The following is a 22415-nucleotide window of genomic DNA, read 5'->3' as shown; positions in this document are numbered from 1 at the left end:
TGTGGAGGGAAAATCTAAGACACAAAGATCTAAAATAATTTTTATAAACACATATCTTTTGTATCCAACCAAACCAAAGTGATGGTGGTTCTCTTGTAATATCAGTAGCTTTAATAGTTCTTTGATTTGGAGTTCCATTACAATTTTCCCTCAGTATAATACTGTCTTTCCTTTTCATTAGAAATAACTAATAGGAATGAAATTTTGGTGCAGGGAAGGACTTCAGAATTCATCTAGCCCAGGATAACAATTTCTAGTAACTGATTGGCTGCTTGGAGTGCTATAACTGATTAGTGATGGCTGTCATAGGCACCAGAATGGGAAGTAACAGTACCAGTGCCATGCCCCATTAAAGAACTTACAGGTAGGGGCTTCCCTGGTGGCGCAGTGGTTGAGAGCCCGCCTGTCGATGCAGGGGACACAGGTTCGTGCCCCAGTCCAGGAAGATCCCACGTGCCGTGGAGCGGCTGGACCCGTGAGCTATGGCCGCTGAGCCTGCACGTCCGAAGCCTGTGTTCCGCAACGGGAGAGGCCACAACAGTGACAGGCCCGCGTACCGCAAAAAAAAAAAAAAAAAAAAAAACTTAAAGAATTTACAGGTAGGAACACTTAAGTCCAGAACTTGGGCCCAAACAGGTTAAATGGCTCACTTACATAGAATGTAAGCTCCAAGAGAGCATGCACTTTACTTCATTCATTATTCCATCCTCAGCCAGAATAATGGCCAACACTTGATAGAGGCTCCATAAATATTTAGGGAGTGAATGAATGAATGGATGGATGATCCAATGAACATAGTTGCGGCCAAGTCAGAGTTTGAACCTGTCTTTCACCCAACACGTTCCATAATTTTATAATGTGCCCCATGCTGCCCAAGCCAAAAATTAAGTCTCTCTTTTTTCAGGTCCTTCCCCCAGATCCATTTCTCTGGCTAATCTTGAACGAGGAAGTTAAGTAGGGAAAAGGCATCATTATGACATAAACACAACATGTCAGGAAAACAGTTCAGGTTTGAAACCTACCCCCTTGGTTATTTTGCTTCTTTTATTTCCTCAGATTCTAGAGCAAAAAGAGGCATTAGATATAACATGGTGCAAACTCCTTCATTTGGCGACAAGAAAAGGGTTAGTGTCTTGTTGAAGGTTGTATAACTAATAAGAGACCCAGGTATGACTCAAACCTGGTCTGCCACTGCAAAACAATGAGCTTTTTATTAAACCACATCACATCTCACAAGTCCTCACAGGGAGAGCTAGGACTGGTGTTCAGCTGGCATGCCCCTGAGCGGCTGTACTAGTTGTTAAAGCACTGAAACATGTCAGTGTATCGGTTAGATGATTGGTGTTGCCTTGAACCTCCAAAGCCCCCACCCACTACCCACCCACGCTGGCTTCTCCTTCAGAGTAGAACCTGGCTCAGCAAGGGTCTCCAGCACCATCCTGTTTCAGCACCAGGGCCAGCGCCCGGGGGAGCCTGACTGGGGCCCCCAGCTCATACTATTTGTTAAGTATTTTGAGTATCATCCTGAGTGGAGTGGTTGGTGGGGTGTGCTTACATAGCCCATTCTCCAGTTCAGCATAGTGATCAGAGCCCTGACAGGACACCTGCTCTGGGGAAGGGCCCGTTTCTACATAACAAAGCCCTATTCAGGATGAGCTTCAAATACATCACAATGATGCAGCTGAGACCCTCAGTCCCTTTGTGGGGAAGTTAGAGATAGTCTTGAGGCAAGGAATAACTGTGGCTAAAAGTTTGTAAGGGGAACCTGGAGGAAAAGAAGCTAAGATTTTCCCACCCAGAGAAGTAAAGTTAGAATGTCGATAACTCAATCTGCTTTCCAAATGCAGGACACTAAACAGGCAGCGGCAATCTGGAGTTTTATTTTCCTCAAAGCCAAAGCCTGAGAGCAAAAACTCTACCTTCTAGCAAGTATGATTTAGGTCAGAACTTCCACCCCAAAGGATACTACGCAGTGAAGTGAGTGACTAAGGAAGTCTGTAACATACTCAATACTAGGAGTCTTAAGAATAAATAAATTCCACTCCCAGTAATTTATCCTCCAAAAATATTTATTTGTGTGTACAAAGATGCATGTACAAGGATGCTTGGAGAAACCTTGTTGTTAATGGTAAAAGACTAGAAATGACCTGCATGACCATCAGCAGGGGACAGGGTAAATAAATTATGAAGCGTCAGGCAACACAATGGTAAGAAGCTATTGAAAAGAATGGGGTTGTGTAGCAAGTACTGACATAGAAAAATCTCTGCCGTATTGTTAACGAGCGCAGGGCCGAGTCTATAGTATCCTCCAACGTGTGTATGAAGAGAAGGGGCTATCAACCTAATGCTTATATGGGCAGAGAACATTTCTGGAAGGAGACACAGAAACTAGTGTTATTGAGTTTGCTTCTAGAAATAGGACCAAAAGAATAGGGTGGGTGGGAGTTTACTCTTCCCCAAAACCCTTTTATGCTCTCTGAACTTTCCTCCAGGTACATGTATTACTTTTTTGGCTACAAGGGAAGAGAACAACATCTCTGAGCATTTCCATGCAAGCGGGTAGGAGCCAGCCACATGCAGAGGTCTCCCCGCGCTGGGCGCTGTGGTGGTTCAATCCACTTCAAAGAGGCAAAGTCCAGTGGGTGAGGAATACAGGGTGATCCATGTCAGTGAAAATTCAACTTATAAAAAAGTGTATTCCTTCCCATTTAGAAGCTGGGTTAGGACTGTATTAGCATATTTCAGAGAGGTGGCTTAGCAAAGTTGAAAGAATCAAGAACTGGGACTCCGTTAACAAATTCCCTGAGCCTCAGTGTTCCCCTCTGTAAGGAGAGAATGAGAATACTGTCCTTCCCTGGGGCTACTAAGGGTTAAATGAGACATTCTGCATAGGAAAAGTGGTTCAAAAATCATAAAGGGCAATGCAGATGCTAGGTACTCATAAGCACTATTACTGAAAAATCCAGTCTACAGTGATTAACTGGGGGAAGTAAAGAACTGTGTCTTTTTTTTCCAGAAGTATCAAATGGGTAGTTCTTATAGTTACAGAAAGTATTATCATGTCATTAACTTGAATTGTCTCACTGAATAAGCTGATATTTTCACAGAGACATGTAAAGTCTGTCTCCAAAATTTGACTTAGTCTTCTATGATTTTGTTGTAAAGGAATTTTGTTATAAGAAACTCCACTTCCAATCTATTGGACCTGAAAATGAGAATGAATTGTTAGTGAAAGGAAAGTGGAGAAGAAGGAAACTTCCAGGTTCCCCAGTTTCTGACTCAAGAGGGAAGGTCAGAAAATGTTCATATAAGTAGTAGGACAGAATGCTTACTGCACCTGACCCTGGCATTTCAGCACTTCCAAAGTGTGGCCCCAACCTGCCTTCCCAGTCTTATTTCCTGAATTGCTTATCTCACACTTGAGACTCTTACCTGAACAAATAATAGCTCAAGGGCTGCTACTCCACACTTCACCTGTGGCAGACATCGGTAATCAATCCACATGGCACTCTTTCTCACTAAGCACAGACTCGGCCTCAGAATCCCTCTCAGCACTGTGCTCTAGGTAGCCACCCCCATCGCTCTGAGCTGGCGTGCAAGATGAAACTCATTTGCCATCCCTCACACCAAGGGATGTAGGCTCGTCCCCACTCCCCCATCAGTCTGCGTTGCCTCCTCTTTTTTTCTCTTCTGCCTGGATGCCTTTCCTTTATCCCTTTTCTGACAGTGAAAACTCTATTCCTCCTTCAAGTTTCTGTTCAAATGGCACTTCCTCTGTGAAGAACCCTAGCAAAGTGCCTAACACGCAGACTGCTCAGTAACTTTTTTCAATGAATAAGTGACTTAAATAAGTAAATAGCTTCATGATGTCATCTGGCAGTGTAGCTTAATGGTTAAGCATGGTGTTTGGGAACCAAACGACCTGGGTTCAAGTCCTAGCTACATTATTAGCTGTGTGACCTTAGACAAATTACTCTACCTCTCTGAGTCAGTTTCCTCCTCTGTAAATAACGACAGTAGAGCACTGGGCGGATTAAATTAGACACTCGCACAAAGCACTTAGCCCAGTTCCTGGCACATAGCGAGTGCTCAGTAAGGGAAAGTAGCTGTTATGATTGGTAGCTGTGTTTACTTCCTGTAAAACCACCTTGAAGAGAGGGACTGTGTCTGCATCTTTGAGGCTCCAGACTTAGTAAAGAAATTGGTACGTGATAGGTGTTCAATCAATCTTTATTGAACTGAACATGATACACATCATAAGGAGGTGGTGGGTACCCACAGAGAACTAGGGGAGGCTGGAGGGTAGAAAGTTAATTTCTGATGTAGGAATCAAAAGAAAAGAAAAGTGCTTTTGGGGAAGGAGGGGAAATTTGAGCTGGCTACTGAAATATGAGTATAATTTTGCCAGGAAGACAGGAAAGATGGCACTGGGGGTGGGAGAGTGTTGGGGGGCAGCCAGGGACGGCAGCTGCCTGTAAAAGAAGCTTCTTTAGCCGAGGCATAGGGGTGGGAGATCACAGACTCAAACTAGAGGGCGTGTGCAGGGTGCAGGTGAGCTCATGTGTGGTTGCAAAGGAGAATCACTGCAGCTTTAACCAGCTCAGCCCAAATGGGCTCCACCTGGGAAGCCTCAGAGTGTGTTGGCCCTAGGGAAGGCTCGGGGCTGCCGTCCATCGCCACATGCTCCCTACGATAGCCGTGTGAGGGTGCTGTCACAGTGTGATGGTCACACATCCGCTCAGAGAGAAAGGGTCCTTGCCCCTTGGCTGACAGCATTCATCACTCAATCAACAAACAGTCACCGTGAGCCTGCTGTGTGCAGGGCGTCGCGCTGGGCACTGGAACCAGACAAAGCGGGACTTATGGAGCCTGTGTTCTAGTATGGAGACACTCAACAGGCAAATAAGCCATTACATATATTTAATTACAAGGTCCAGCGGTGCCAAGGCTGTGAAGGAAATAAAAGGTGGATATCGATGGGACGGGAGCAGCAGGGGTGGGGCTGCCGCCTTAGATAAGGTGGTCAAGGAAGCTGTCCCGGATGAGATGACATTTGTGCAGAGGTAGGAATGAGATAAGAGAGCAAGCCACGTAGTGATCCAGGGAAGCAGCATCTTAGGCGGAGGGGACAGTAATGCAGATGTCCGAAAATGGGAGCGAACTTGGTACATCAAGGGAGAAGCAAGCAGGTCTGCGTGGCTGGGACGGGTGGGCAAGGGTGAGCGTGGCAGGAGATGAGGCCAGCAAGGGGACAGGGACAGATTCCACAGGCCACGCTAAGGGACATGGCTGACCCTTCCTGACGTGATGGGAGGAGCCGCCTGCAGGGGGTGCGGTGAGCTGCTTGCACCGGCTGCCCTGTGAGGAACGAGGGCAAGTAGGGAGGCCATTTGCAGCTTATGGACGGAGTCCAGACAGGGACAGTGGTGGCTTAGACTAGGATGACAGCAAACACTGGTGAGAAGCTACTGAATCTGCAGTGACGGGCCGAAGATAGAGGCAGAAGGGCTAGCTGACCTGTCAAAATAGGACGTCAAGTGCAGGTGCGCCCCTAGAGCTACCGGCCTGTGTGGCTGATTTCTTTCTCCGGGTGAGTCAGGCACACGTGTGGCTGGTGAGGGGCAGCAGCTAATGGCCGGTGCCCTCCCCCAAGGGAATGGACAATAAGTGGCCTCAGGCAGGGTGGACCTCGCCGCCAATGGCCCACACACCCAGGATGCAGCAGGAACAGGTGCGTCAGAAGGGCACGTGGCCGAGCCTTGGCACGCACGTGTCCTGAAAGGCTGCCGGCTTCTGATCTGGGGTAGGTTTACTCAGCGGGGGGGGACAGAAGCCGCTGCACCTCCACCGACAATCAGCCCACCGGCTCGGCCTGGCACAGTCCCAGCCCAGGAGGTAAGCGGCAGAGTGCCTGGGCACACACAGCTCAGGCCCTGGGAGCCGAAGCTAAGGCTTTGATGGAGGGGCACTGCAACCACACTCACGGAACATCGGTGCGTGGGGACTGGGCTCTCTCTTTATAAAGAAAAAAAGAAAAGGCAAGTGAGTCAGGGGGTACTTAGTTCAGACGCAGACCTCTTGTATGACATCAGGCACTTGACACAGAAAATGTCTCCCTCCACCCCACACCAGGGCTGGCTGCAGACTGTGATGAGGCCAGGCCTGAAAGCTCCCCTGTGGCGCCCTGATGCCACCTTGTTGTTCCCACTAGACTCTTGTTCTTCAAGAGCCGAATAAAGAAGCCCCTGCTGGGAACAAGCCAGAGGCCTGGCCCCCTTCCATCGTGCAGACAATATCAAGAGCAAAGGTCGTGGACACTTTGACAGGGCTGCTGCAGACACTCTTTGATTTGTCTTTTTAAGAGAGGGAGGGGAAGTGCTCTCCTTTTCTTAGCCATACAAACAGTTGGTTTTGAGGGTGGATGAAGCTCCCCACGCCTATTTCCAGTGACTTTGACTCTTAGAAAAGGTTTTCCTCTGCATTATTGGATTGGTTCTCACCCCAAAAGTAATGGTCTGAAGGAGGCTGGGAGAAAAAATCCCTCTGTGCTGTTCCTGAGCCCTGTGAATAGGGGAAGGAACAACAAAAGAAAAGAAAAGACGTTTCACAGTTTAAGGGTATGTTCAGGAGCCCTAAGTACTCAACTGGTTCATAAATGACTTCATTTGAAAACTTCCAATTTATAATTCAGTCATTCTTCAATGAGAAATATGTGATTTGCCAAACATGAAATGGAATCATTAAGCCCTGACAAAATCAATCGGAGGCAAAGCAAAACTGTGGCTGCGTGTGCCCCATGCTTCCTTCTCCTTAACAAATTAGATATCCCTGCGGAAGGCATTCCAGATGGATACTAGCATGGGGTTCTGCCTGGAAGAGGGATGCACACTGATCTTCAAAACGCATGCAGCTCGAAGATTTCAGAGGCTTAACTGCCCACCCCACCCTACCCGCAATGTGCAGACACACACACAGAAAGGGAATTTGTCTTCTTCTTCTAGATATTTCTGTATTTAAAGCACTGCACAAACATAAGCCAGACACAGAAGAGAGCTATTAAAATAAAATGTAGGATGAAATTGTCTAGAACTACGCACACACAAAAATGCACGTAAAAACCAGTGTAAGCTGAATAAGGTCTGCAGTCTAGTTAAGAGTATTAGATCAACGTCAGTTTCCTGGTTTTGACATTGTACTATAGTTATGGAAGATGTCACAATTAGGGGAAGCTGGCGGAAGGATACAGGAGACTCTCTCCCATTTTTACAACTTCTTACAAATCTCTAATTATTTCAAAATAAAGAGGGTTTTTTTGTTGTTGTTGTTGTTTTGTTTTGTTGTTTTTAATGCCAAATGTGTTGGTTCTACAGCAAGTGGGCTCTGGCCCTTTCAGTTTTCATTATATGCAGGGGTGTTTGGGGGTAGCCCCAGGAAATACTCACTGCCAGTGTTCTCACTGTGTCCTTAAGTCGCCTTGCTCCAAACCATTCCTCTTGGAGACTAAGAGGTGTCAGGCACGTCCCTGGGTCTGCTGTCACAGGCCTGTGGATTTCCTCCACCCACCAAGCCTGCCTGGGGGTCCAGCCACTGCAACTCAAAGTCCCACCAGCTCTATCCCTGCTCTAGAGGTTCTCAAGCTTTAAGGTGCATCAGTCATGGGAATGTATTTAAAATGTGGATTCTAGGGCCCTGCGCCCCACAGATCCTGGCTGAGCAGGAAATAGATGAGGACTGGAAATCTGCATTTGCAACAAGAGCCCTGATGATTCTGTTGCAGGTGGTCTTAGGCTCCCACTTTAGGAAACACTGCCCGACTCCAGGCGGGTGCCTGGGAGCATGCCTGGATAGGCTTTCCGTTGCAGGATATGGAGAGGAGCTGGCAGGCGCTCAGCATCCATACAGCAAGGTGCCTGTGCAACAATGGAGAGAACTTCAGCCCCCTTCTTCTAAATGCACGCAGCCAGAGAGCTCCAACCCCAGTGCTTAAAAGAGGCTGAGAAAGGGCACAGGAGCCTCTTCTATTGATCCTTCAGTGGCTGTGACCCTGTGACATTTAGGATAAAATACAGAGTTTGCATTCTATCATCACTATGGCTACTATTTTTTACTGAGTGCTGATTATTGTGCTGAGCACATTTCATTTAATTCTCACAATACTGCCCTGAGGGAATTGTTATTTATTACCCCCATTTTACAGATGAGAAAACTGAGACTCTGTAAGTTACACTGGCAGAAAGTGGCAAAGCCAGGAGTTGAACCCAGGTAGGCTTGGCTGAAAAGCCAATGCTGCACAAAAACTGACACATGTGGGATTTTTGAGGGAGACGGGGAGGAAGACTCTCCTGATCCTCATTTCAGTGGCACTAAAGCTCCTTTCCAATGTAAAGCAGATCCAAGCCTCCCAAGGTTCCCCTTTGCATGGTTCTTTGTCCCTCTCTCAACTCCCTGTTCAATCCTATTCTCTGCTACTCTGTCTCAACACCTTTTCACTTTTCCTCTTTTGTCCCCAAAGTCCAAAATTATAGATTCCATTTGCTTTGTCCCCCACCACTAATACAAGAATTTCCCCCTGCCCTCCTCTTAAGATCCAAGCCGTCTGAAAAAAAATGAGAACTAGGTTCCTAGCAAGGCAAACGACCTACCATTCTCGAGAGGACACTGGGGAATCTTGTTTGCTTGAAGGTTCCAAATATAACCCATGTTCCACTCAAGGCACACCTGATGATCTTTGAAAGGGCGTTCAAAAGGTGGGATGGTCTTCAGCAGGGTATAATTCTTTGCTACAGCATGTAGCAAGTTTTCCTCCCATTTAACATTCAAGTCTCCACCGCTATATCGGTGAGTAATCCAGGCGCGTAGTATCACCACAGATACCGAAATGGAGTGTCTGATGAAATAATCATCTCTATAAACCATGATGCTTGGAAATTTCACATGTACTATTTGTGTCCTGCTGGTGTGAAGATGTTTCTCATTCTTCCACCTTTTTTTGTACACGGGAATGCTACTTCTGAACTCAGATGAAACCACTGCTTCCAAATTGACAACACAAGGCTGAGAGCATAAATACTCCACCGAGACTTCAGAAACATTGCGAACATTTCCTTCAAAGACAGTGAAATAAATAAAGTCTTTGTAAGCCACGCTCTGCTCAGCTCTGGGTATCACTGACGTCGTCAGGGAAGTCTGCCTACCCAAAGATGGTACAAAATTCTGAAAAGAAAAAAAAAATAGAGAAAGCTTAAAAATGATCATATTAACAGATAGGTGAATCATTATTTTCCTGGAAGAAAAAAATATCCATTTACATAATACAATGAAAGTGGAAGATAAAAGATGTCGAAAGCACTACCGAATAATTGGAGAAAAACCAACATACACACAAATGAAGATTAGGCCACATTAAACTCTCTCTCCACACTCAGTAGCATCTGCTCATCAAGATGGGACTTTCAAATCTACGTGGCAAACATTCCAGAGTTGGTTTCCAAATGATGGAGCTAGTTCACAACAAATCCAGGAGCAGTGAACGTGCCTTAAAGTGAAAAAGAGGCAATCCAGCTCCAGACATTTCCAAACTATTGTCCTGACTTCAAATGGTGGTCAAATGCACCCAAATCAAAGGATGGGAGAAGAGTTCAAAGTGCACCGGAGAGAACACATATCAGGGATGCCAGCTGGGGCGCTTTTTCTCCATAAGTTCTGAGCTAGGACAAGCATGCATGATGAATGGGCCAGCAAGAGGTTTCTATTGCTCCAAATCACACACAGGCAGGCTTGGACCACAAACTGTGCTGTCTGATTCTTTCACCATGGATGGCGCCACAGGTGCCAAGAGAGATTTTAGCTGCAGGTTTATTTATCTAGTTCTTCATTTTTTAATTTTTATTTTATATTGAAGAATAGTTGATTTACAATGTTGTGTTAGTTATCTAGTTCTTTAGATGATGAAGCGCTCTCAAGTGTGGACTTTCCTTCCAGAAGAAATCTGGAAAGTTTGGTCCTGAAATTAAGGCAATGTTTTGATCATGAGGCATGGATGGATGGATGCTAAGAGCTGTTCTAAATGTGACTTTGAGATTTAGACATCCATAACACAATAGCAAAAATGTTACTTTGGACCAATTTACACCCATTAGAATGGCTACTATTTTTTTAAAAAAAGAAAACCACAAGTGTTCGAGAGGATGCAGAGAAATGTGGAACCCTTGTGTATCGCTGGTGGGAATGTAAAATGGTGCAGCCACTGTGAAAGGCAGTACTGCAGTTCCTAAAAAATTAAGCACAAAATTGTCATATGACCCAGCAATTCCACTTCTGGGTCTATATCTAAGTTGAAAGCAGGGCTTGGAAGAGATATGTTCATAGACATACACCAGGTTCACAGCAGCATTATTCATAATAGTTAAAAGGTGGAAACAACACAACTGTTCACTGATGGATGAATAGATAAACAAAATGTGGTATATACACACAATGGAATATTATTCAGCCTTAAAAAGGAAGGAAATTCTGACACATGCTATAATATGAATGAACTTTGAGGACATTATGCTAAGTGAAATGAAAGTCACAAAAGAAAGAATACTGTCTGATTCCACGTATATGAGGTTCCAAGAGTAGTCAGATTCATAGACAGAAAGTAGAATGGTGGTTACCAGGGCTTGCGGGGGAGGGGAAATGGGGAGCTGTGGTTTAATGAGAACAGTTTCAGTTCCACAAGGTGAAAAGAGTTCTGGTGATGGAGGCACAACCCTGTGAAAGTACTTACCTGCACCGAACTATAAATTTAAAAATAGCTGAAGTGGTAAATGTTATGCTATGAATTTTTTTTTTTTTTTTTTTGCAGTATGCGGGCCTCTCACTGTTGTGGCCTCTCCCGTTGTGGAGCACAGGCTCTGGACGCGCAGGCTCAGCGGCCATGGCTCACGGGCCCAGCTGCTCCGTGGCATGTGGGATCTTCCCGGACCGGGGCACGAACCCGTGTCCCCTGCATCGGCAGGCGGACTCTCAACCACTGCACCACCAGGGAAGCCCTGCTATGAATATTTTAACCACAAGTTTAAAGAAAAAGGTCACTGTGGTCTTCTCCAAAGAAGGAAGAAATAGGGACCTCTTTCTTCAATTCTGGCTTAGGGCTGTAGGAGGGGCAAAGGTGAGTAACATGCGAAGTCTGGAATCAGAGAATCATGTTTACAGATAGCAGACACATGGCAGAACATGGCCTGAACTCCAGTCAAACTAAATGCAAACCCTAAGGGAACACAGCACCAAATGACAGTAATTCTGACTGGGGGCTCTGGGAAAGGCTTTATGGAGGAAATGGCATTTCAGTTGGGCTTCGATGGATGAAGAGAAGCTCTTTAGGTAGAGAGGAAAAGGCAGGTCACTGCAAGTGGTGTGAACAGCTTAAGTAGAGACATGAAAGGAGGGACAGGTGGCTGTCCTGGGGGTCTAGCAAGCAGCCGGGTTTGGCCAGAGGACAGAAGAGGGGTAAATAAAGACACAAAAGGACATGGGAATATGAGGGTCACAAGCCCTTGGTGATAAGCCAGACCACCCCGGTTTTCAGATGAGGACATGGCAACCCCGAGGGTGTGTTCTCCGACATCCCGCAGCTGCAGGTTTAGCAGAGCCCGGCCCGGAAGCCTGGCTCCTTTTCCTCATGCCCACTCTGACATTCTCCACCCCACAGCACACACCATGAAACCAAAGATTTGCCGTTCCATGGCTGCCTGGGAACTCCAGGCTGATTCTGCTTTCATATAAAGAGAGATACAGCCAGCATTTGTCCACAAGCAATGGTTTATTCATTTGGCCAGATGTGCCGAGACGTGGCCACCTCCTCAAGATTCAAATCGAGCTATTAAGCCCATAGCAGCGTTTAGCCGAAGCCAGAGACTGCTGGTGCTGATGGGAGCTGGACCAGAGTGGTGCCCATGGGTGACCTGCGCTCCTCAGTCCAAAAGCCCCCAAGGCTTCCCTTTCTCAGCTCCCCGGAAGGAGACATTTGCTTATTTAGTGAGACAATAGGGAACAGAGTCCAGGATGTGCTGTGGTATATTAAATATCACATTGTGTCCCTTCTCAAAGAATGACTTAAAACCTCTTCCTCGTTCTTTTCATGTATACCTTAATACCTCACCCAGGCCCTGTTCTCCCACTTCAATTTTTTTAAATCACGTTTTTTTTGCTGATGCTAGGAACTCCAGTGAAAACCTCTTTTAAACAGAGCTGTTTGATTTCCTTAAATTTCATTGGAAAGTGCAGTTAATTCATTTACATCTTATTGCTAAAAATGCCCCAGCCCACCCTTCCACGTTAATAAGCACAGCATCATGCTAAATATAGTTTCACTTTTTTTTTTTTTTTTTTTTTTTTTTTTTGCTGTACGCGGGCCTCTCACTGCTGTGGCCTCTCCCGTTGCGGAGCACAGGCTCCGGACACACAGGCTCCGCGGCCATGGCTCGCGGGCCCAGCCGCTCCGCGGCATGTGGGATCTTCTGGGATCGGGGCACGAACCCGTGTCCCCTGCATCGGCAGGCGGACTCTCAACCACTGCGCCACCAGGGAAGCCCTAGTTTCACTTTTGCTTGGTGACCCACAGATTTCCAGACTCCAGGCTCATCATTGTGGAGATGGGTGGTGACAGATGAGAATGAAGAAGGTATGGGACACCTGACAGTGTATTCTCTCCAGGACCTTCTCTTGAAATTCTGTTTTTAAGGAAATCTCCATATACTCATATGAAGATCATTTTGTTTTCACTGGCTTCAGAGTCTCAAGTGAAGTAAAAGTAAATTCCAGGTTGACAGGTCCTAGATGTATGCTATCTGATATGGTGGCCACAAGTCATACTAAGCACTTGAACCGAGATGTGCTGTGAGTGTAAAAGATACAATGGATTTCAAAGACTGAACACAAAAAAGGATAAAAAAACCTCATTAATAATTTTTATACTGATTACATGTTGAAATGATAAGATTAAGATACAGTGAGTTCAATAAAATGCATTACTAAAATTAATTTTACCTGTTTCTGTTTACTTGTTTAGTGTGGCTACTAGAAAATGTGAAATTACATATGTGGCTCGAATTTGTGGCTCACATATTTCTATCCAATGGTGCTATTCTAGATCTGAGGTCAGATACTTTTCCTGTAAGAAAGGGCCATATGGTAATTATTTTGGGTTTTTCAGCTGCTTGATGTCCATCTACTGTGGTATCAAGAAAGCAGACATTGACAACACACAAGCCAGTGAGCATGGCTGTGGTCCAGTGCAACCTTGTTTACAGAAAAATGTAGCTGGCTAGATTGGCCTGGGGGCCATAGTTTGCAGATCACTGTTACAGACTATCAAGCTTTTATTCTAGATAGAGTTTTTGTATTATTAGATATTATTTATTTTGTCATTTTTATGAAAATGTGTTCTCGTCATTATTTTGGATTACAGCCATTTGGAAAGATGACAAGATCATACAATCAGCTGAATTAGAAGACCACTTAAAGTGCTATAGAGTTTTAAAGAACACAGAGTGACAAAAGATATACTTTTTAAAGGAATAATCACATAGGAGAAATAAGATGAATAACCCAATCAGGCATCATTCCCTATACATGTGGTTGATGGGGCTTGATTTTCTATTTTGCCAAGGGTCCCTCATGGGTATGTTGACACCTTGCTAATGTTTCTTTCAATAAAGATCTAAGTAGGATGAGAAGTTGGAGCTAGGCTAGGAAAAGAGGTAGAATTTCATGGTCTGACGGGTCTTCCCTGGTGGTCCAGTGGTTAAGACTCTGCGCTTCCACTGCAGGGAGCACAGATTCCATCCCTGGTCGGGGAACTAAGATCCTGCAAGCCACTTGGCGCAGACAAAAACAACAACAGCAACAACAACGAGAATTTCATGGACTGAAATAGATGTTTAAAGAAGTGAGAGAAACATTAGTGACAGCTGGGGAACAAGAGAAGAGCAACTTCAGGGATAGGGTGATGTTCTTATATGATGGGGGTATGCCAGCCCCAAAGAGGACCTCAGAGTTACTGTATGTGATTTGAGGAGCCTGGTCTAAATCCCTCAGGAAGGTTTTGCAATCTTCCTTCTCGTGGGCACCTATGTAACATAGGAAGCTGGCATCTCGTGGACTGGAGCAGACCCAGCGGGCAGCTGCTACACCATGAGTCGTGGCTACCTCTGTTATGTACAAAACCAACACCGATTAGAGACACATCACATTCTAAATATTGATTAAGCTGAAGCTGATTTCCTGGCTCAAGTTATGTGTGTGTTATGAGCTGTTTCCTGCCAGGAAAATAAGGCAATTAACTTGAAGAGTTTCAGCTACGGGCATGACACGTGTCCAACCTTCATAGGCATTTTCACATGCCAGTTTGCATTAACATAAGCTAAAAATTACCCAAACGTTCCTTTGTTTAGAAATTATAAAGTCAGAGTCCATGTCTTGTTCATTGTTATGTCCCCGGCTTATAAGATGGAGCTCGGCACATTGTAGAGTTTGGCTAAGGGTTTTTTGCTGAAATAAGTACCAGGTGTGGACATTTCTACCAGGTGCCTCAGTGGTCCAACTCAGATCAACTGCCCCACAGCGCTGGGGGCACCTGCATATAAACCAAAGCCCTCGATCCAATCTTAAGTCCCCACCAAACTTTCCTGACATTCACAGGTTCTTTGGGGCGGGTGGGGGGATGGGGGTTGGCACTCCTCTGTTTTTCATCCAGCCTCATTAATCTCCTTCCAAAGAACATTTCACTGGGCCCATGGGGGTCAGAGTTGACCCAGGGGACTGTGAGGTCAGAGAAGGTGGCACTTGCACCCACCTTGTCCCTTTAGGGTGGACTTCTCCCTTTCAGACAACAGCCCTACATTCTAGAACTTTTCCATTTCCCCACACCAAAAAATATAAAATAAAAAATTTAAATTTCCTGCTCCTCCACCCCGTTGGACTCGTGCTCATCTGGCGAGTTCACCCATGTTAATGTGATAATGAAAAACACTGTGGTAATGTCACATATCTGCATTTCTAGGCCAGCCTGATGGAGATAATGCCTTAAAAACAAAGGCCAAATGTACTGCAGCTGTAAGCAAGATAGTTGCAGTGTAAAGGGCACCTCTGTGCCCCTCAAATTATGCCATTTAGGCAACCACATAGATGTTTCACCTCGGAAGCTGCTGGTCCACTCCGCACACAATGGAGCTGGGCTCTGAAAGATGCCTGAGCCCTCAAACATCTGTTTACACCAGAATGAAGCCCTAATCAAAGTCAAATTTGACAACATCCCACACAGTCACAAAACATAGATTCCTTTGCCTTTGTGTAATTGTGTATGTTTTGTCATTTTTTTAAAAAAACAAGACAGAAATGGGTCATTTCGTGTGTGTTCCTGATAAAAGACCCAAAATTGGAACTCTAAATGCATTCCGTTCAGCCTGGGAATCAAGAAACAGATGAACTTAATGTATCTTCTGGATGGAAAAAATAATCTATCAAAACCACCTGAACTTTTTTTAGGACGAGTCCATCTCATTCCTTTAAAAATCAGTAAGAGGAAACGCTATTCAAATAACCTTCCCTTGTTCCAAAGATGTGAGAAAACTTGGCTCTTTTCTCTATATGATCCACTTATTTAAGGAAACAGAGACATCAGAAAATCTTAACTCACGTCACTTGTCTATGCGAAGTCCATTTACACTTACATGTGCATGTGGGTATGTCTGATTGCAAACAATAATTGACTATTTTTCTCATCCTTGTCCATTCTGCCATGCCACAGTCACCTAAGAAAACCTTGGCTTTTGAGCACCCTCTCTCCAAACTGGCTGGATCAAACTTTCCATAGGTCAAAAGGTAATTGTATTGGCTTAAGAGGCCTACGTTTCCGATTTCTGCCAACTAGAAATAAGCAAAAATTCTGTTTATGTCAACAAAGCATGCAATTAAGCAGAATGAGTGATGACATCAATATGGACTTCGAGGTCAAGATGAGCCTTGGGAAACATTTCCCAGCCGACCCGTGTGCCTTCCCAAACCTGAGAGCTGGCTAGAGAAACACCATTGCAATAATGATCAACACTCTTTGCTGTGTTGGATCCTCTCCCCCTTTTAATACTGTTTGATATGCTATTTCTTGCTAACACAAATTATGAGAGGGTAACCAAGTTTGGTGCAGTTTAATTTCATTGAGTACCTACTATGTGCTAAGCACGGGGACAAACGCAGTAAGTCTTCTCATTCACTTCTAACCTCATCCTCTCACACTGAATTTCATAGAACTTCTCCCCTCTAACCTCACAACAGCTCTCTGAGGGACACAGCATTCCAGTTAACAGCTGAGGAAATGAAATGGATTCAGAGAGGGTGAGTAACTTGCGCAAGATCAACCAGCCACTAAAAAAGCAGAACCAAAATTCAAATCCATAGCTGCTGACTCCACAGCTGGTGATGGTGTGCCTGCTGCCTTCCAGAAACACCCAAAATGATGCCCTCAACTCATCCACTTCTACACCCGTCACTACCTTCTGGTTACAGGTGGGGAAATCTTGGGACTTTGCTCACTCCCATCTTGAAAGTGTGGGGTGAGGGGCTAAAATCACATCAGATCACCATGCATTACGTCTCGGGAGGGTAGATGTTATCTTACAAACACACACGCTGCACTGAGCCGACTCCCCAGCTTGGTTCGGCCCTTCTTCGGGTGAGGCTGGGGGACAAATGACAAGCCACCAAAGCAGAAGCTCCTCGGCAATTCCTCACATCCCGCACGCCCTCGTGCCCCTCCGTTCCTTTCTCCGGGGAATGGGATGAGCCAATAAACAGGGTAACTGAATTCACTTCAGGCTATTTATGGTCTACTCCCGTCTATCCAACTTCTCCGTGAATTGCCTGGCCTCTTTACGCCTTCTCTTCTACCTGCCTTCCAGCTGCCCTGTTCAGCCAGTTGATGGCTCCCACACTTTTGCCAACAGGCAGCTGGAAGGAAGAGAAGGCAAGAGGCAAACACCGCCAGTTGGGAGATTTTAGGGACTCTGGTTGGAATGAATGTGGAAGCTATTGGCTGATGTGAAGTTAGAGGTTGGGTCTCTGTATTTCAAATATCCATAATCATTCTTGCACAAACTGGATAATTGAAGATCTCTATACCTCGTTTTGAAGTTCCTAGGTCCTGTGTTACACAAAGCAAGGAGTTAATGAACACTTCTGGACGGATAACTGATGGTCTGTGGTCGCTTACAGAGAATTCTGTACAAGACTCTGTCACAGCCACTGTCTGCCAATGAGCCCCACACACATCTGTGCCGCTAATGCCCTCTTGTTTCTTTGTCTTCTGGTTGTCTCACAAGTGCAAATGTCCACTCGGAATATTTCAGCTCTACAGCTGACACCAATACCAGCCATTGTGAGATTTATTTTCTCGTTTTAGGAAAAAATTATACTTCGAGACCAGAGTTCGGAAGAGACAGAATTGCCTTCTCCAAGTGCCATTGTCACAAATGGGGCTGGGCAGTCTCAGGCTGTTCTAGCCAAGTCTGGTGGAAGGTAAGAGTTAACGATGGACGAGAATGGATAGGGGGTCTCTGAAGCAGAGAAAGACCAGCATGGACCCCACCACTCAGCACCCATAGCTTCAGTGGAAGCGGTTTCCGTGACCTTTTGCTTTCAAGGCCCCATCCTCTCTGAGGAGGCTCTCTGCACCTTGACCTTTGGTGACTTCAGAATCTGGGGGGCAGCTGCTGGAACCAGGGATCATCTTTTCAGAAATCTGCTTGGCATCGTTCCGTGACTTATCTTTCAGGCCTCGTCACAATTATTCATGCTTTGGCAGTATCCTAGCTACAGTCACAGAGCTGTTCTTGGGCTGCTACTGAAGGTTATTCTGTCCCAGCCAATGGAGCAGGAATGTGCCATCACCTCAGGACCCTGTTCTCCATCAGGGTGGCAGGGGCTTAAAGGCATCTGTCTAGAAGGCCTCTCTCAACCTCCAGCCCTTGTGAACCAGCAAATAGGTAGGGATAACACAAAACAGGAGTCAGTCCCCAAATCACAGACAATTTGTCTTTGTAATACATTCCAAGGCACACTTGGCTATACTCTTAGACACATGCTCACACAAACTCAAGTGCTAAACTCTGCCAGCTGCCTCTGGATTATACAAGGACCCCATCCTTTACCTCTCCATTGTGATGGCAAATATCTTCTGGCTTTACTTATTTTTTTTTTCCCCCTCTTTAACATCCTGCTTCTACTCTGTGGCCTGGGCTTCCTGCTTTGTATATTTTAGGCTACTTTAGACATGACCTCACATCCTGGTCAATTTCACAGAAGCTGCTAATTTTGAGAACTTTGCTAATGGCCCATACATCTATGGATAAGGGGAATGGGTTACAAGCAGCAAAATCCAGAAGGCAATGAATGGTTAGAACTGGGGCTCTGGAAGGAGACAGAATTGGGTTTCAAACCTGGACTACCTGTGTGGCCTAGTACAACTAACTTAACCTCTCTGAGCCTCAGTTAACTCATCTGAATGGGGATCATACTAGCTCCTACCTCACAAGGTTATGGTTAAGATTAATATTGGGGGCTTCCCTGGTGGTGCAGTGGTTGAGAGTCCGCCTGCCGATGCAGGGGACACGGGCTCGTGCCCCGGTCCAGGAAGATCCCACATGCCGTGGAGCGGCTGGGCCCGTGAACCATGGTCGCTGAGCCTGCACGTCCGGAGCCTGTGCTCCGCAGCGGGAGGGGCCGCAACAGTGAGAGGCCCGCCTACCACAAAAAAAAAAAAAAAAATATATATATATATATATATATAGGATAATGCATATAAATAACCTAGCACAATGCAAACTATTATTACTACTACTACTATTATTTAGGTTTCCAAATTATGGGATAGCTTTCTTCCTCTAGTGTCTACCTGTTCCTGAGGTCCTGCTTAGCTATTCTGCTCGACTTCTACCCTCCATCTGTCCACCCCCCTGCCCTGACCAAGCACTTTCTCTAGGAAGTATTCCTTGATGTACAAGACACACACTTATGCATTTTTCTCAGTAGTTTATGTTTTTCATGTGTTCATGCAGCTGTTTTACATTTTCCCCAATTTGCAACTGAATTTCTCCAAGGTCAAGAAGGCTTACCTTTCAGCAGTTTCTCTGGTAGCACATACCTCTCAAGCAAAATCCCTACCAATGGCTAGACCTTTAGAACAAAAGGTGAAGCCCACCTTCCAAGTCACAGTTTTGCTTCCCTGGGTTTTGCAAAACTTTCTCATTCAGTTGAAAAATGGTTTTCTTGTTTATTCAAATTGTTTTTTTTTTTTTTTAACAGTAACATATCCGAAGCCCATCTGAAGGAAACACACATACTCAGGAAGCACTGACATTTCCCTCTCCATGGTAGTTCCAAAATCCATCCCTTCCTTGTCTGCCAAGACATTCATCCATGCTCTAGTTATTTTCCACATTACAGTATTTTCTATAATCTCTCTTTTTGGAGCCCTACCTCACCACTAACTCACCATAGTCTGTCCATAGCATCATTTTTCTCCTCTCTGTGATCTGTTGTCTCAAATCCCCCTTGGTCCATACAGAAATTTTATAAATTTATTTTTTTTAATTTTATTTATTTTACTTTTGACTGCGTTGGGTCCTCATTGCTGCACGCAGGCTCTCTCCAGTTGCGGTGAGCGGGAGCTACTTTTCGCTGCGGTGCAGGGGCTTCTCATTGCGGTGGCTTCTCTTGTTGCGGAGCATGGGCTCTAGGCGCGCGGGCTTCAGTAGTTGTGGCACGTGGGCTCTAGAGCGCAGGCTCAGCAGCTGTGGCTCACCAGCCCAGTTGCTCCGCGGCATGTGGGATCCTCCCAGACTAGGGCTCAAATCCACGTTCCCTGCATTGGCAGGCGGATTCTTAACCACTGCACCACCAGGGAAACCCCATACAGCACTTTCATACTTTCTCCATCATCTGTCTTTGCTCCTGTGGACCACTTAGGCCTTTATTGCTCTTGTTTCTCTGATTTCTTGTAACAGTCAAGAAGCAGTCTCTGCTTGCCAGGTCTTGGTATTTCCACGTGGAACTTTCCTGACCACTTGCACATTAATGTTTCACACACTGCTCTACTACATCATTTCTGCCTCTGTGGGTAACCAGTGCCTTGTGGATGGGAATCATCTGTTTAAACTGCAACCCTGTCATCTGTTATGGCAGTTTTATTTATGAGCCTGTGTGCTGTAACCCTGTGGCATAAATATTAAATAATAATATCTCCTAGGTGAAAAAAACCATTCATGTTAACTGACAACTTCTTACAAAAATATGAACTAAAGCCAACCACAAAATCTGATACTGGCTTATTTTACAATATGAGGAAAAGCATGGATTGCTCAACAGGTAGATGAAAAGGCAGAATTACAATTTGCATTTTTACATCCTCTTGCTTCAAGAAATGAAACATTCAACAAGTAAAGGGTATCAAAAGAAACTTGGGCTGAGTGGCAACTTTCTTTGGAATCAAATTCTAAATCCTGCCAGTGTCTCCTAAGCAGTTTTTTGCCTCCAAGAAGAAAGTCTCCAAATAATGGCAATGCCACATAAATGAAAAGAATTCTGGACAATGACACTACTCAATTTTTTTTCTTTTTTTTTTTTTCAGCATTCTGTGAATTTCCTATTACATCAGTTTCATGATTCAGCATTTTCCATTTCATTTATTTACAGTAATATATGGCGAGATAACCCAAGGTTTCTGCAGGATCCTGGAACATAAGGTAGGCTGGACAGAAAGGGTGTCAACTCCTGTAAATTTACTGTTGTTTAGGAGAATTCAAGGCAGAAGAGAGCAAGCCAGCAAAGGAACTGGGGAATATTCCCCCACCTTGTTCCGAGGGTCTAAATTAGTCTGGTATTTTAAATGAGTTGGTTTTGAAAAATAGGTTACTGCCATTTAGTTGATGACTAAAACAAAAGCCAGGAAGTGTGCAAATTGTAAACGGACACGCATGAGCCAAACGCGTTCTCTGAAATGACAATATTCAAGACGCAGCTAAAGTCCCCACTCCGGCGGTAAGCGTGTTACAAAGAACTAGATTTCTTTCTGGCAGCCGCAACTTGGCTGGAGGGACCATGGAGGAGTTGAAGAGCGCTGCAAATACGAGGTTCATCGCCGGGTGCGTCCGCACAAAACGGTCCGGGCCATGAGGACCGGGTGGAAACTAAGAGGAGGGGCGAGGCGGGTGGCATTCGCAGAGAGAAAGAGGCGAAGTTGGGCACGGGAAGGAAAGGAACCTCGAGAAGATTGTGAGGGACGCCCAGGACCGGCAGGGAGGGAGCTGGAGAGCTGTGCGCAGCGGGGAGGGAGAAAACGCGGGGTGGCGAGGCTCCCAGGTGGAGTGGGGAACAGGACTGGGTGTCGAGGGGAACCTGACCCGGGTCTGGAGCGGGTCTCGGAGGGAGAGGAAGGGACCCCGGCGAGAGCGCAGCGCCACAACTCCGGTCCACGCACCGCTCTCCGCGCCCCGGGTACCCGTCCCAGGTGCCGGGAGCGCCCAGGGTGCGGCGGCGAGGAAGAGACAAAACTAGCCGTGCCGCACCTGCCCGCGAGGTGGAGGTCCCCGGCCGCCCCCACCCGCGTCCCCGGGGCCCCGCGCGGAGGGGAGGACCCGGGCAGGGTCCGGCGCTCACCAGGTAGCAGAGCAGGAGCAGCGCGCAGGCAGGGCGCCCGCCGAGGCCCGGGGGGACGCCGCCGCTCGGGGGGGCCATGGCTGAGGCCCGGGGGCCGGCCGCGAGCGGCAGGGGTTGTTGCTGCTGCTGCCGCCGTGGACACCCGAGCCCGGCGCCTCGCCGCTGCATGGCGAGGCCGCCCGGATCCGGGCCGGAACAGGTCACCTGGTGCAGAGACCGGCCCCCGCCCAAGGCGCCACCTTCCCGCCCGCCCCCGGCCGGGCCGGCCGCTGCGCGCGGGGCCACCTGCAGCCGCCGCCGCCGCCGCCGGACCCGCCGCCGCCTCCACTGCCGCTCCCGCCGTCGCCGCCCCCGCAGCCCCAGCCGAGCGCCAGCTCCTCCCAGCCTCCCAGTCCCCGTCCCCTCCCTCCCCTCCGCTCCCGGCCCAGCCCGCCTCCCGGCCGCTCCCTCCGGCCTCCAGGCTTCCACCCCGGCGGGCAGCAGGCGCCCACGCAGGTGGGGACTGACCCGGGCCCCGCCCCCTGGCCGCCGCCCCCCCGCTCCCGGACAGACCCCCTTTCCCTTTCTTTCCTTTCCTCTTCCTTCCCCACCCCCCTTCCGCGCTCTTTCTCTCCGCGATCCCTCTCCCCGCCCTCCGCTTCCCTTTTTTCCTTCTCTACAATTCTCTCACTCTCACCTCTCTCTTCCTAACCCCCTCTTTTTTCTTTTTTCACTTGCTTCCT

At 46.7% G+C, this 22415-nt stretch overlaps 1 protein-coding gene across 1 annotated transcript in view; it reads right to left on the bottom strand.

Moving 5' to 3' along the window:
- The window catches only part of SEL1L3 (SEL1L family member 3), a 100767-nt gene extending 78836 nt beyond the window's left edge, over positions 1–21931 (bottom strand). Inside the window, exons 1-2 of the mRNA XM_060103549.1 lie at positions 21694–21931; positions 8643–9213 (exon numbers count right to left, since the gene is read on the bottom strand). Coding sequence (XP_059959532.1) covers positions 8643–9213; positions 21694–21861 — 739 coding nt within the window. The 5' untranslated portion in view covers positions 21862–21931. The remainder of the gene's footprint in view (positions 1–8642; positions 9214–21693) is intronic.
- Between the last annotated feature and the right edge of the window lie 484 nt (positions 21932–22415).

The sequence above is a fragment of the Mesoplodon densirostris genome, chromosome 1 (genome assembly GCF_025265405.1).
Source record: "Mesoplodon densirostris isolate mMesDen1 chromosome 1, mMesDen1 primary haplotype, whole genome shotgun sequence".
NCBI classification, from domain to species: Eukaryota; Metazoa; Chordata; class Mammalia; order Artiodactyla; family Ziphiidae; genus Mesoplodon; species Mesoplodon densirostris.
The sequence above is the reverse complement of the archived record's forward strand: the minus strand, read 5'-3'. Positions and strand labels throughout refer to the sequence as shown.